The 13,002-nt window shown below is 41.7% G+C and overlaps 1 protein-coding gene across 6 annotated transcripts in view; it reads left to right on the top strand.

The window, feature by feature from the left end:
• Positions 1–10,629, top strand: part of LOC129749537 (bridge-like lipid transfer protein family member 1) — a 31,715-nt gene extending 21,086 nt beyond the window's left edge. For 5 of the 6 annotated variants that reach the window (XM_055744516.1, XM_055744517.1, XM_055744514.1 and 2 more), the window contains 10 exons: positions 2,130–2,760; positions 2,830–3,243; positions 3,305–3,443; positions 3,506–3,880; positions 3,945–6,099; positions 6,291–9,189; positions 9,246–9,449; positions 9,506–9,636; positions 9,708–10,045; positions 10,111–10,629. In XM_055744516.1, the coding sequence (XP_055600491.1) occupies positions 2,130–2,760; positions 2,830–3,243; positions 3,305–3,443; positions 3,506–3,880; positions 3,945–6,099; positions 6,291–9,189; positions 9,246–9,449; positions 9,506–9,636; positions 9,708–10,045; positions 10,111–10,327 (7,503 nt within the window). In that variant the 3' untranslated portion in view covers positions 10,328–10,629. The remainder of the gene's footprint in view (positions 1–2,129; positions 2,761–2,829; positions 3,244–3,304; positions 3,444–3,505; positions 3,881–3,944; positions 6,100–6,290; positions 9,190–9,245; positions 9,450–9,505; positions 9,637–9,707; positions 10,046–10,110) is intronic. The other variant, XM_055744515.1, reaches the window with a different exon arrangement.
• The last annotated feature ends 2,373 nt before the right edge of the window (positions 10,630–13,002 follow it).

Here is a 13,002-nt window from a genome sequence, read left to right as displayed (position 1 = left end):
AGAATTCCGATATAGGTTCTTTAAAACACCTTCAAGTATCTTAATGGTGCGCTTTAGAATGTTACGCGAACGTTATCGACCTTCTTGAAAAACATTTTTGACATGTCGCTTAGATTTCCCATATAGGTTCTTTAAAACACCTTCAAGTATCATAATGGTGCGTTTTGGAATGTTACGCGAACGTTATCGACCTTCTTGAAAGAAGTTCCATTGAAAGCGCCTAGAAGTTCCGTTATCGATAGTTTAACCAAAGGGCGATAGTTTAGTCAAAGGGCGATGGAAGTTCCTGAGTAACTTTTACGCGACAAGAGTCACCTGAAGTTCCCGTAAAACATTTTGTCAGCCAAATGTGAACTTCGGAGTTGCATCTTTAAGTAAAAACGCGACTTTTGGTTGCTTGGGTATAGTTTAGTTTAATTTGCTCTACATGAATTAGAATCATATGGCTTTCCAAATGTTCCGCAGCGTGCGACCTTCTTGTGGCATGGGCACATGTGTATCCACGATAGTCTCCCAAGTAACCATAAGCACTAAAAACAAGCACCAATTGTGCTCTAACGACAGCTTTAGAGCTCAAATCTGTGCATCATATTAGCTCTGTGAGCCACGTTTGTCGAAATCCACTGCTGCTTTAGTGCGGAAGCTTGTATAACCCTATAAAAGCACACTGTATTAGCATTGGTTTATTGATTTTACCGCGTTGGCGGGCAATATTCTGGGAAAACGCAAAATTTGGCGTTCATTTGAGGTACGACCATGCGGGAAAAAACATTTATTTTTTCGATTTTTGTTTGGGTTCATTTTTCTGCCATGATACTAAATTTGTCCCTATTTGAATCAAATTCCTAGCAATCGGTGCCTCAAGTTTTCATTATTTCAACATCATGTGTGCAAATGTGATTTGGCCTAATGCCACTGTAGTGCTTACATAGTGCTAAACAGCATTAAAGCAAGATTATGTGATGCCAATTTAATGCTTCGAAAATATTGCATTTGTTATTCAGATTTAGAGCTATGTTGCATTTCAAAAGCATTGTGCAGAGCTGATTAAATGCTAGTTGCATTTTAAAAGAGTTGTATAATTTTAATATGACGCAGCATAGATCTCGAAGGGTTATAATGCAAAATTAGCACTTGATGTGCTGATATAGTGTAATTTAGAACTTAAATGCTAGTATACCTAAAGCTTAAAAATGCAAAGTTTTAGTGCTCAACGACGAAGCTGGCATACGTTGTACATTGCTACTGTGCCGTTGTTTTTGTGAGGAGTATGACATTTGGCATGAAGCCATTTGTCATTAAAGCCATTTGGCATAAAGGTCATTCGGCAAAACTTCCATTTGGTGTAGAGGCCATTTGGCATAAAAACCGTTTGGAATAATTTCATTTTTTCGTGTAGTCATGTCGAGACTAACTTTTCAAGCAAAGTTGCGAATTTTCTGTAGTTTCGCGGCATTGTTCGAACGCGCAGCGTGAGGTTTTGTTATTTGTTTGCATTGTGTTGACGACTCCTCATGCTGCGCATTCGAACTTTAATGAAATATTGTCCTTCGTGTTGTAGCGCGGCGGACTGGGCTAAGTGATCACTCATTGCTTCCACGTAAACCTAGGAGGCCCCAGTATACCTATAGACCAATGTAATAAGGCCACCGCTTGCGATGGCGGGTCGGCGGCCTTTTCGGATTGGGGAACTTCGGCCCCCTGAATCATTGATGTTTAAAGAAAATTTAAAAGACATCTTACAAATTATACATAGTCACCACGCGGTAAGTTGAAATTATGCTAAATGACTTGTATGCCAAATGGATTTATGTCAAATGTCATTCATTATTCATTCGTGATAGTTTCAAAAACCACTCGGGCTATCCTTTATGTTGCTACGACAGCCAGATACATTTGGTCTTCACACGAAGCCATTGAGTCGAGGTATAAAAAGACATTGATTAAGGTGTATACTTAGGCAGCATTGCAGAAAATCTGTGCACCCAGGCCATAGTGCTTTTAACTACTTACTACAGAATCGAAACGGGGCAATCAATTCTTCACCTCTGAATAAACAATATTATTTGAACATTGCTGTAATATCTTCTGGATTTTCACCAATTTAATTCTACTTTTAATTTTAACAGAACGTCAGACAGCTTCCAAAGAATCGCCCTGAAGTGCATTCCATTCGCTATATGCAGGACAACAACAGGATTCTGGATGCTCATCTTATTTTTGAGCCAATGCTCACATACTTGGGGGTGATGCCACAGCAAATGATAAATAACGTTTCTAATCCCGACGTCTCCTCGCTGGATAGTTTGGGTACTAATCTCTCACTCGTTTGTTCCTTCGACACAATGCGGATAGACATTGTAGTCAGTGAGGCAGGTGATGCCAAAAAACCTAAACCCAAGATGAGCAAAAAGGGAAACGGAAAATTCTCGTTGATCATGCCAACCGAGCAGCCAGCTTTCTTGTGCGAACACGTCGGAGTAGAGCTCGAACTGTTGAAAATGACAGATGGATTTCCAGATGATGCTAAACATCATATGCTGTACGTATCAAGGGGTCAACTGAAGAAGCACACCAGCACCGTTATCAACTTTAGCCTTGATGTGCGATATCTTTCGCAACAAGTCAATATGCCGCTTTTAAGGCTTCTTCATCAGATTTCTAACATGTACCAAAACGTTAAGGCTGCACAAAATGAATTGAGAGAACAACCTGAACACGGTAAAAGAAGCGCTCCACTAAAAGATGAATCTAGTTTAGGTTTGTATCTAAAACCTCTTGCACAATTTTCAAATATATTTTTAAATCTTGAAACACTTCTCTCCTCAGCTTCCGAAATGAATGATCCAACGTTGATGGGTTCGTTAAATGAACCGTTGATGTCACATATTGAAAACACCATTTTCGACTACGCAGACGAAATGTACGACAAGTTCAACGAAGACATTCCAGTTCGGCATGAGTTGCGCCATTCATCGAGTCGCTCCAAAATGCCCAGTCTGGGACCGCTGATACCCTTGACGCCGTCACCGAGCGCGCGTAATCGACCCCACAGTTTCGCACAGAAACTACGCAGTACGAGTAAATCGGTCAAAGGAAAGCTGGGTTATACAAATTTAAATGAAACCGTCACCACACCAGTGAAAGCTAGTCCTACGGCGCTGACCTTTGCTGAAGCAATTTCGAGAACATCATTGGAAGCCAAAAACTCCATTACCGGTGGGTTATCCAGCACATACGGAGGTCGGTTGAGTATTAAGTTATTTTCTATATCCAAACTACAGTTTTGCCATTTTTATTCCAGACTTTACTGCTCCATTTGAACGTTCTACTTTTACTGGCCCGATTCACAGCATACTGGATACTCCGAAATGTTGGAAAACAATCTATCACCTACTAGATTTATATTCTGCCATGCCAGAGAACAGAACTATTGCTCATCGGTAAAATAAGAGCCATTGATAAGTATTTTTAGCTTTAACATAACATTTATTTGTTTTCTCAGCGTTTCACTATCACCGGATGCCGTTGGCCAAATCAAAGCCCGGAGATATAATATTCTGAATGAAACTAAAAATAGTGCTGGTTCAAATCGAGTCGTCGAAGATGATGACGTTGGGTCTGGAACACCGCTACCAAGAGATGTTGGAATAGTGGCTCAGGAACGTACAAGATTGATTGTTTTCGGTGTTGCAAAAATACACCGAACACGATTGCTAGCTACTCTCAGTGGGTTGAAACTGGAGGCCGAAATAACTGCCCTGCATAGCAGCACAACCTGGCGCAAAAAGTCTCGTCCGGCGTCATTGGAGTGTTCCTTGACTGGCCAGGTGGGTCGCGCTATGATTGTGCTGCTTGAAGGGGTTCCCCCAAATCAACAGTAAGTGAAGTTTTTTACGTACACCTCAGTCAGATGAAATTAAAGGTTTTTTTTTTGTTTTCAGAACTGTGGTAAAAGTATCAATCGGTAAAAGCCAAACACTTTACTCAAGCATAACTCGCAAAGGAAAAGATAAAAACAATGGCCTTTTATCGATTGGTATCGTAAATATAGACATTCCACAACATCCGGTTGCACTACACGGAATGATGACACGTGGTTCGAAGCAGATATCTTCCACGTTACAGGAACTGCGCGTGACTCGTACGTCCACTCGACTTTCACGACAAAATGAAGAACCAGATTCTCCACTTCATAACCACCGGGAATCACGTGATCGAGTACCAACCGCTCGAAAGCAAAGTACGGCAACCGCTAAAATGGCTGTGAATAACCCAAGTGGATTGTTGCAACCTCTTGTTATGCAGTTCAATATAATTCTGCAGAGTCTTTCTGTCTCTGCCGCACTGCTGCCGTCTCTTCAAGCTCAATACAAAATGGATCACGTAACGTCCAACGGTGTGACGGGGGGCAAAGCTAAGTTTACCATCGATTTACCGAACCATTCTCTTAGTTTTACCACGAAGGTACAAACTACTGAAACGAATTTACCTTCTGAGGCCTGTATCGCTTTGCCTCCGGTCCACGTTAGTGCTGAGTACGTTCCGGAAAGTGCAACGGAAGAAGCGCCAATCGATGGAGTTGTTCTACGACGAGGTGGTTATCTGCTAGCCTCAGCCGAAATAGGAGTGTTTGAACGATGTCTTTCTACCGATCTACTAAACCATTTGGTTTTCGTTCAGAAGGTATTTATGAAAGAAGTAAACGAAGTTGTTCAGAAAGTATATGGTGGTGAAAAGCCAGTTCCAATTTGGCTTGAGGATGTTGAAGATAATGGATCCCAGATCAAGCGTATATTATTCGATCTCAAAATACGAGTTAAAAGAATTCAGTTGACAGCCACTACGCCCTGTAACTCAGCGGTCCGATTCGAGACAGGAAGGCTTGAGTTTGAGCTATCAAATCGTGTGAAAAATTTAGCAGAAGGATCAAATACCAAACTTTTTGGCAGAGCTCAAATTGATCTTAACCTTTCTTTAGGCCAAATTATTAAAAATGTGATATTCGACGAAGCCGAGCCGGAGTTCCAACAATATGCTTTCTTCAATACCACGATCGGTCTACGAAATGCTTTCCAAGATGAAATGATGAATGATGATAAGGAACTTGTGCTCATCACTCTTAAAAGGCCTCTTATTTATGTTCAACCTATTGCAGTAGATAAAGCAATTTTGGTTTGGTTGAACTACAAAAATGCCTACGAATACTGGACAGAAAAAAGAGCTAATTTGAATAAAGAAGTATTAATGGCTACCCAGCAAGTATTTGAAAAAGTTCCATTTGAAAAACTAAGCCAACATTTGGCCACCGCAAATTTGTCTACTCTGTATCTGCAGCTCACAGTAGAGGACATGGGTATTTGTGTCCCTCTAAATCAATCACCCCAAAACTGGGGAGGCAATCGCTCGGTTGGTGACTTTGAACAAAGAGGAGCCGTGGTCATCACATTAGAAAACACTATTATATCCGCTTGCAGCTGTGGGTCGCTGGTGTCCAAAGGAAAGTTTGTTGGCCTATGTTTACGGTTTGCAGAAGATTTCGATTCCTCTTTGGATGATTGGAAACCTAACATGAACGATTCAGGTATCATGAATCTTTGTGTGGTATCAGAGGGAACGTACGAAGTTTGCTCCCGTACAATAGCTGCCAAACATCCGGACAATGCCAAGTGGTTTCTTAATGTTACATGGCAAATGGAAGGTGTTGATATTCACCTTGATGTCAATATCGGCAAACAGCTTTCAGCTTTGGGTCATACACTTACCATGTTGACTGGATCGGAAGAAGATGAACCTATTTCCTCTGATACTCAAGATAGTGAGGATGCTGATCAAACAGATCGAGGAACGCGAGTTTCGCAAGATTTTGCTACAAAGAAGAGGAAGTCAGCGGATTCACTACCGTCTTTCCTATTCGATGCAACGTTGGACCCGAAAAAACGTTCGTTGTTAATGGAAAACGAAATCGCTGAACAAACCAAAACTGTTAACGATCTGCGTACGCTCGGAGCGTCGTCTAAAACCATTGAAAACGAAGAACGGCGTTTACAAGAATTGCAAGCTCTTTGCTATAGATACTTCCGTAGGGATATGCTCCAGGTAAAATATTCCTGTTATTTTTTATTTTTATTTCAAGTTGTTGCTTATTTACAAGGACACTAGGTTCTCAACTTAAACTGTTTCACCGACTATTTTGCCTTTTTTATGCAATATTTTTATTTTTGATTTATTATAATTTTTTACCTTTGCCTTTGGCAACTACAGTGAATGATATCTTCTTTTTTTAATAGAAATGGAAAAGACCCACAGTCAGAAAGACAATGCTTCGATCTACTAACCGGTCGAGATCATTTATCGCTCCATCACCAACACGTGATGATCTCGGGGAATCTGGAGAATTGTCCACCGCTACCGACAGGGTCGCCAACAACAGTTTACTAAACAGCTTACAGGAATCACCCAATTCCGGTCCATCTCGAACTGCTTCGCTGAAGGTAAAAATTCCCCAAACTACAAGAGTTACGTTTACAGAGGCAATGAGACAATCGTCGCTTCCTAGTGCCGATTTGGATGAGGGTTATCCGGATTGGCCTACATATGACTCATCTTCACTCGCTTCCGATGGGCCGAATTTGTTGGAGATCGATGGTGAACATGTTGAGCTTAGGAAAAAGAGTCCCAGTCATCCACAGAAACAACAGGAGCCCAACATTGACTTCGAGCTAGATATAAAAGTATTGGTTAATTCAGGAAAATGCGTATTACATACCAAAGACGTACAGGATGACAAATTGTCTGGAAGTGTGGCCGGAGGAGCAAGTGTGAAGCAGCATAAAAGAGAAAGAAGCATCGGAACTGACTGGGGTAGCCCAATCCCTCCCAGAAGAAGCAAAGAAAAAACCAAGCTAAAATATAGTTCCCCTTATACTGTGGTTGATTTAACAATTTTCCACATTCCCGGATTAGATGTTAAACTTCAGTATCAATCGCGAATTATAGACGAAGATATATCGCCAAGGCTTAGCACAGGAGATCCTTTCGGTGTGGCTCGAAAACATGGCCTAAAACGAGCGACTTTATTCGCCTGGATGACTCTGCAGAGCATTCCAGAGGAAACCATCATATCACCGCACATACTCGAGTTCCTGGAACAAACGCTGGAACCCATTCCATCAAAAGCTCTCTCAGTACCTTCGAATCCTGTTAACCTACAGATGTTGGAAAATAATTACGCAGCTTACGCTAGTTTTCCTGTTGATGTTGTGGTGTATTTCCACATGCAACCATCAACATTCCGTTTCTCTTGCTTGCCAGTATCACGGGTGGAATGTATGCTTCAACTACCTTCTTTGGACATAATATTCAGCTCAAACCGACAGGATGATGATCCAGCAGCACACGGCAACGAGTGTGAGGGAAAATCTGCTGGTGGATTGAGTGTAACCGGATGTTTAGCAGATTTCAATGTGTATATTTTTCATCCGTATGGTGGGAAGAAAACCAATTTAAAAGATTCGAATCAGTTCAGCCCATTGGCAGACAGCGAACGAAAGGACTCGCTCAGTATCAATGTGGAGTTTGTCAAATTTCACATAACACGATCCAAAAAAGTGAACTATGAATCTGGAATCTCCAAAAAACTAACTGAACAGTCCAAAGCAGTAATCCGGTTTTCAACAATTGTAGATATTGGATCTGCTTCATTTAAGTACGATATGCGACGGCTTACAGAAATTTTGGCTTTTCCTAAAGCTTGGTATCGAAGAAGTATTGTGCGGAGAATGTTCTTGGGAGATATGGGTGTACACCAGCAAGTTAGTATGTGTGATCTGGAAAGCGTGTCGGAGATCAGTAGTTTGAAAGTAACAGACTCCGAATTGCCTAACGACGAGCGAGCGGAAATACTATGTCGCGAGAAACTTAAACTGAGCCTTGAAGGGGATCTGCCAAGTCACAGCATCAGCAGCACTAGTTCATCCTCTTTGAAAACCAGAGTAAAACATCAGAAATCTTTAAGTTTAGATTCTGACACCTCACCATCAGATGTCAATCAAACTAGATCTTGGGAAACACTGGTTCTCTTTGCTGTAAATTTTACTAAGCTAAATGTTCAAATGAATATGGGCAATGTGATGGGTAATATCGTTTGGTTGACAAAGGCGTTTCAGAGTGATGGACGATTGAGTATAGGCAGCACTGGTCACAAAAATATGTATATTGGAGTAGGATTGGGCGGATCATCACTGGATGCTAAAGGAGGAATTGTAGGAGGAACTGTTGAACTAAGTAAAATTGATACATTCATTCATATCAGAGAAGATCCGGGGCGAGAACCTGACCATAAAGTCGGCATCAAGTTGTTTGCCTTGGAATTGAAATTTGATTATATGGGAACAAGTGTGTTGATGACTAGAATCAGTTCTTTGAGTGCGCAGCTACGAGACGAATGGAAATTTTCTAAAGAACACGATTTCACAAACAAATTGCCCACAAACATTCCGGCTATTATTCTTATCCATGGTGATTTATCTTGGGATCAACTACAGATGATGATTTCAAAATCTACTACTGCTGACATATTGAAAATGTTCTACAAGTTAGAGGAATTCTTTTCGCAGCAGTTCAAGTCGTCTAAACGTGTATTTTCGAGCCTAGAACCGCGATTGTCAGCCAATAGTCGTTCGAGTATGCGGAGAAAAGAATCATCGAGAAAATATGCTGTCAATCAAGTTCAACCAATCCCGGAACCAGAAATCAGCATACATGACGCTCGTCATCATAGACATTGGCAGCGACCTCTGAAACAGACAAAGGGTCTATGGCTTTCTACCTTGGGATTGCCTTTATCTAACATTGGAACGGTTTTGGGAGGAACCATGGAACTACATGGCAAGAATATATCTTTGGCATGCTTCCACGGAATCAATTTCAAATCTAAATCGTGGGCTTTGTTCAGTTTGAAGGAACCCTGCATAAATTTTGCAACCGAAGCACAGCATGTGGAATCGTCTGAGCAAGTGCACGTTATTCAGACTCTTACATTTGGCCTAGGGATGAATACTCCACAACCGCCTCAGCATCATTCCAATGCAACCGTTGTAAGAATGAGTCGTAACGTGATTTTTCCACCGCAGTTCAAAACTCTCCATGAGTGGTTCCACTACGCATTCGCTAGTAGTGAAATAGACGGTGAGTTTTGATTTCCTAATGTCATTTATAATTTTATTTAATTATTACTCTTTCAGCGGTGGATCGATTCCCAGTTTTGGAACGCGATCGAGAACATCACACCAATTCAATAGAGCGTGCAAGAGGTTCAACGGCAGCTTCAACGCATCCAAAATTGCAAGACCACAATCACAATCGGGAAGTAATCTTCGCGTTACCCAGCTTACAGCTTCACTTCAAAACTGAACATTTGCAAGGAATCACTACTCCTGATGTGTCTCGTAAGTGACTATGAATATGAACTTTATGAGTGAAACTAATTCGTTTTTTTTTGCAGAAGAGAAACCATTAGTCGAATGCAGTTTCATAACCGAATTTGAGGACCACATTTTTGTGACCGTGGATGCCGATGCTTTCTTCTTTCTACATGATCTCATTACTTCTTATTTAAAAGAGAAAGATAGAGTGGTACGTTATTTTCTCATGTGTTTGAATACAATTACCTACTTACGTATATTTTCTTCCATATCTTTCTAAAGCTTGGTACCTATGGCAATATTCGCGCTTCTTCACCAAACCCGGTTATTATACCACCATCACCATCTCCTACTCTGTCGAGTCAATCGTCCTTAAAACCAGGACGAAGCAGTAATAATCTTGGGGCAGCTTCATCTTCACAAGATTTATCATCATCCCCTAACCCTATTGGAAGTTCCCATAATCTGTCAGATACACCAGCAAACAACAAAAACCGAACCGAAGAAAAATCTCCAAGCATCAAGCACATAAAAGTGGACAGCTCGGATTTAGATTCTCTTTTACGGACTGATTGGAGGCACTTCGACTGCAAAACGTGGCATCTTGAACCGACAGTTCGGTAAGCAATAATTCAAATGCGGTCTAATGTAAGATATATTTTAACTTGCGATTCGTTAATTGCAGATTACTATCATGGGCAGGTAAGTCTATCGAACCTTATGGCATCGATTACATTCTGAATAAGCTAGGATTCAGTCACGCCCGAACAACCATTCCCAAGTGGTTGCAGCGTGGAGTGATGGATCCGCTCGACAAAGTAGAGGCTCTATTAATGCTACAATTATTGCTCATGGCACAAGAGAATGGAACAAATGATAGGGAAGGCTCTAGGGAAAAGTAATAGTTTACTCTTCATAATGATAATGTTAAAATATTTTCTCTCTGGCCATGTGTTATATATTTATAATATCTTAATCAAACGATAATCATGCAATAGTCAAACAATGCGAAAGTTACATTTATGGTACTCATGTGTTATGGTATAAGGAAACCTGCTATATAAATTGTTCCTTCTCTAGTCTTTGCTTTGAGCAATATGAATGCATTAATATATTATTATAAACCGTTTACACACAGCCTAATGTGTAGTAATATACATATAATAGCCAGTTCCCGTGTCTAAATAAATTTACAAAATGTCAATATACTTTTCCTTGCTTCGAAAGTTACCCGTTCGACGTGTTTTGAAGAACTAGAGTTTCATTGTTTTGGTTCTGGGTTTTAGCTACTCAACAATTTGTTGCATTTTATTCGGAATACAAATGTAAAGTCACGTTTTGCCAATATACGACGACACCAGTGAATGGTTTACCAGTTATATGAATGACAAATCGTCATAATTGCGTCGCACGATTGCAGTTGGCGCTCCAGACTAGAAACATCTATGGATTATTGGAGTTCATGAACTCTTCATTGCATGAGTAATGAAACTATTAAATTATGTATCTAATTTCTTAAAGATCTACCAATTATTGACCGACGCATAGGGTTAAACCAAGAAAAAATCTCATCTGTTTAGGATCCTTAGTCAGCGTCTTTACTTGCCGCTGCTCAAGATTCTTGTCATCATTTCTGCGGCTTGGCTTCCACGCCACAAGTTTCTAGGTTTGCCCCTTTATCAATGTGTATCGTCAGTCAACCAGAAAAACGAGATTGTAGATGAGACAAAAGAGCCTGGACAAACTCCCTAGCCGAAGAGGGAGAAAGAGCCGCCGCCGTTGGAGATATCCGATTACTTTATGACATTTCTCGCTTCCAAGATGCCGCTGAAAGACCGAGCAGGTCAGCTGTTGGCAGATCGAACAGATCAGCTCAAGCGTTGGACTGAGCATTTTGAACAACTCTTCCGAGTCACAAATAGCGATGGCTAACAAAACCTGCAGCTCGAAGCGCCATCAGTAAGTCGCATTAATAGCGTCAACTCAGAATCGACCTCGCTGGCTAATATAGAAGCGGCATTCAAAGACATGAAGTCCAACAAAGCGCCTGGAATCTATTGCATTCCTGCTGAGATGCTTAAAGCCGACCCTGCCTTGTCAGCACAAATGTTGCACCGTCTTTTCGCTGACATTTGGGATACTGCAACATTCCCGGCCGACTGGATGCAGGATACCCTTGTGAAGGTCGCGAAGAAAGGAGATCTGACCGAATGCAGTAACTGGCCTGGCATAACTTTTATCTGTACAACTCTGCAAAGTGATCCTGAACAGGATCCAGAAGAAAATCAACGCTACACTCCGACGGCAACAAGCTGGATTCCGATCCGGAATCATACTGCAACAAATCAACGAATTCCAGGACTCCGACCGACTCCGAGGACTCCAGGAAAAGCATTCGACCGACCTAACCATGAAAACATTTGGGCGGCTCTAAGGCGACGAGGAGTCCCAGAGAAACTAGTCCATCTCATCGAAGCACAATATACGAGGCATATTCGTGCAAGGTCCTGCACGACGGTGTCTTGTTTGATCCAATCTCGGTAACTGCTGGAGTGAGACAAGGATGTATTTTATCACCGATACTCTTTCCCATCGTAATGGATAAGATCTGGATCAATTGACTGTAGACCAAACCGAGGATTGCCGTGCTAAACGACCTTGACCTGGCAGACGATATTGTTTTGCTCGCCCAAGAACAACAAGACATGCAGAGCAAACTCGACGACCTCACCGAAAGCTCTAAGGCAGCAGGTCTCAAAATCAATGTCGGAAAGACCAAGTCGATGAAAATCAACACAGACAATCGTTCCGATTTCGTGGTAGCTAGACAACAGGTTGAGAAAGTGGAGAGCTTCCAGTACCTTGGTAGCCAGATTACGCCTGATGGTGGTGTACCAGGAAAGACGGATCTGAAAAGCCCGATTTGCGTTTGCGAGTCTTCGAAACATCTGGCGCTCACGCCAGATCTCTACAAACTAAGATCCGAATCTTCTACTCGAACGTCAAATCCGTATTGCTGTACGGGTATGAAACTTGGTGCACATATGCGGTGACAAAGCGAAAACTGCAAGTTTTTGTGAATCACTGCCTGCGAAACATCATCTGCTCTTGGTGGCAACTGGATCTCAAACGTGGAACTTCATCGCCGGTGTGATCAAAAGGTGCTAGAAATCGGGATTCGGGAACATAAGTGGAGATGGATTAGGCACACGCTGCGAAGAGATGACAACGAGATTTTTAAAGAGGCGCTTGACTGGAATCCAGATGAAGATCGAAGAAGAGGCAGGCCCAGAAGCTCGTGGCGGCGTTGTTGTCCCTACAACAGCGGGGATTTGACGTTTGAGTTAATGATTCAAATTTTTGTTGTGGGTAAAGTGATCTGACGTGACCGCCAGATGTTTCGGAGACCTGCAAAGACATATCGAGCCTATCTGAACCGGTGTTCGATGTCTTCTTTGGTCCCACAACCGGCACTCCTGCTGAGATCAGCTGCTTTGAAGCAATCGGTGAGGTTTTCTAGTTGCCTTTGAGCGAAAAATACAAAAAAAAACAGCTTGTTAAAGATCATGTTTCTTCC

The sequence above is a fragment of the Uranotaenia lowii genome, chromosome 2, assembly GCF_029784155.1.
Source record: "Uranotaenia lowii strain MFRU-FL chromosome 2, ASM2978415v1, whole genome shotgun sequence".
NCBI lineage: Eukaryota > Metazoa > Arthropoda > Insecta > Diptera > Culicidae > Uranotaenia > Uranotaenia lowii.
The sequence above is the reverse complement of the archived record's forward strand: the minus strand, read 5'-3'. Positions and strand labels throughout refer to the sequence as shown.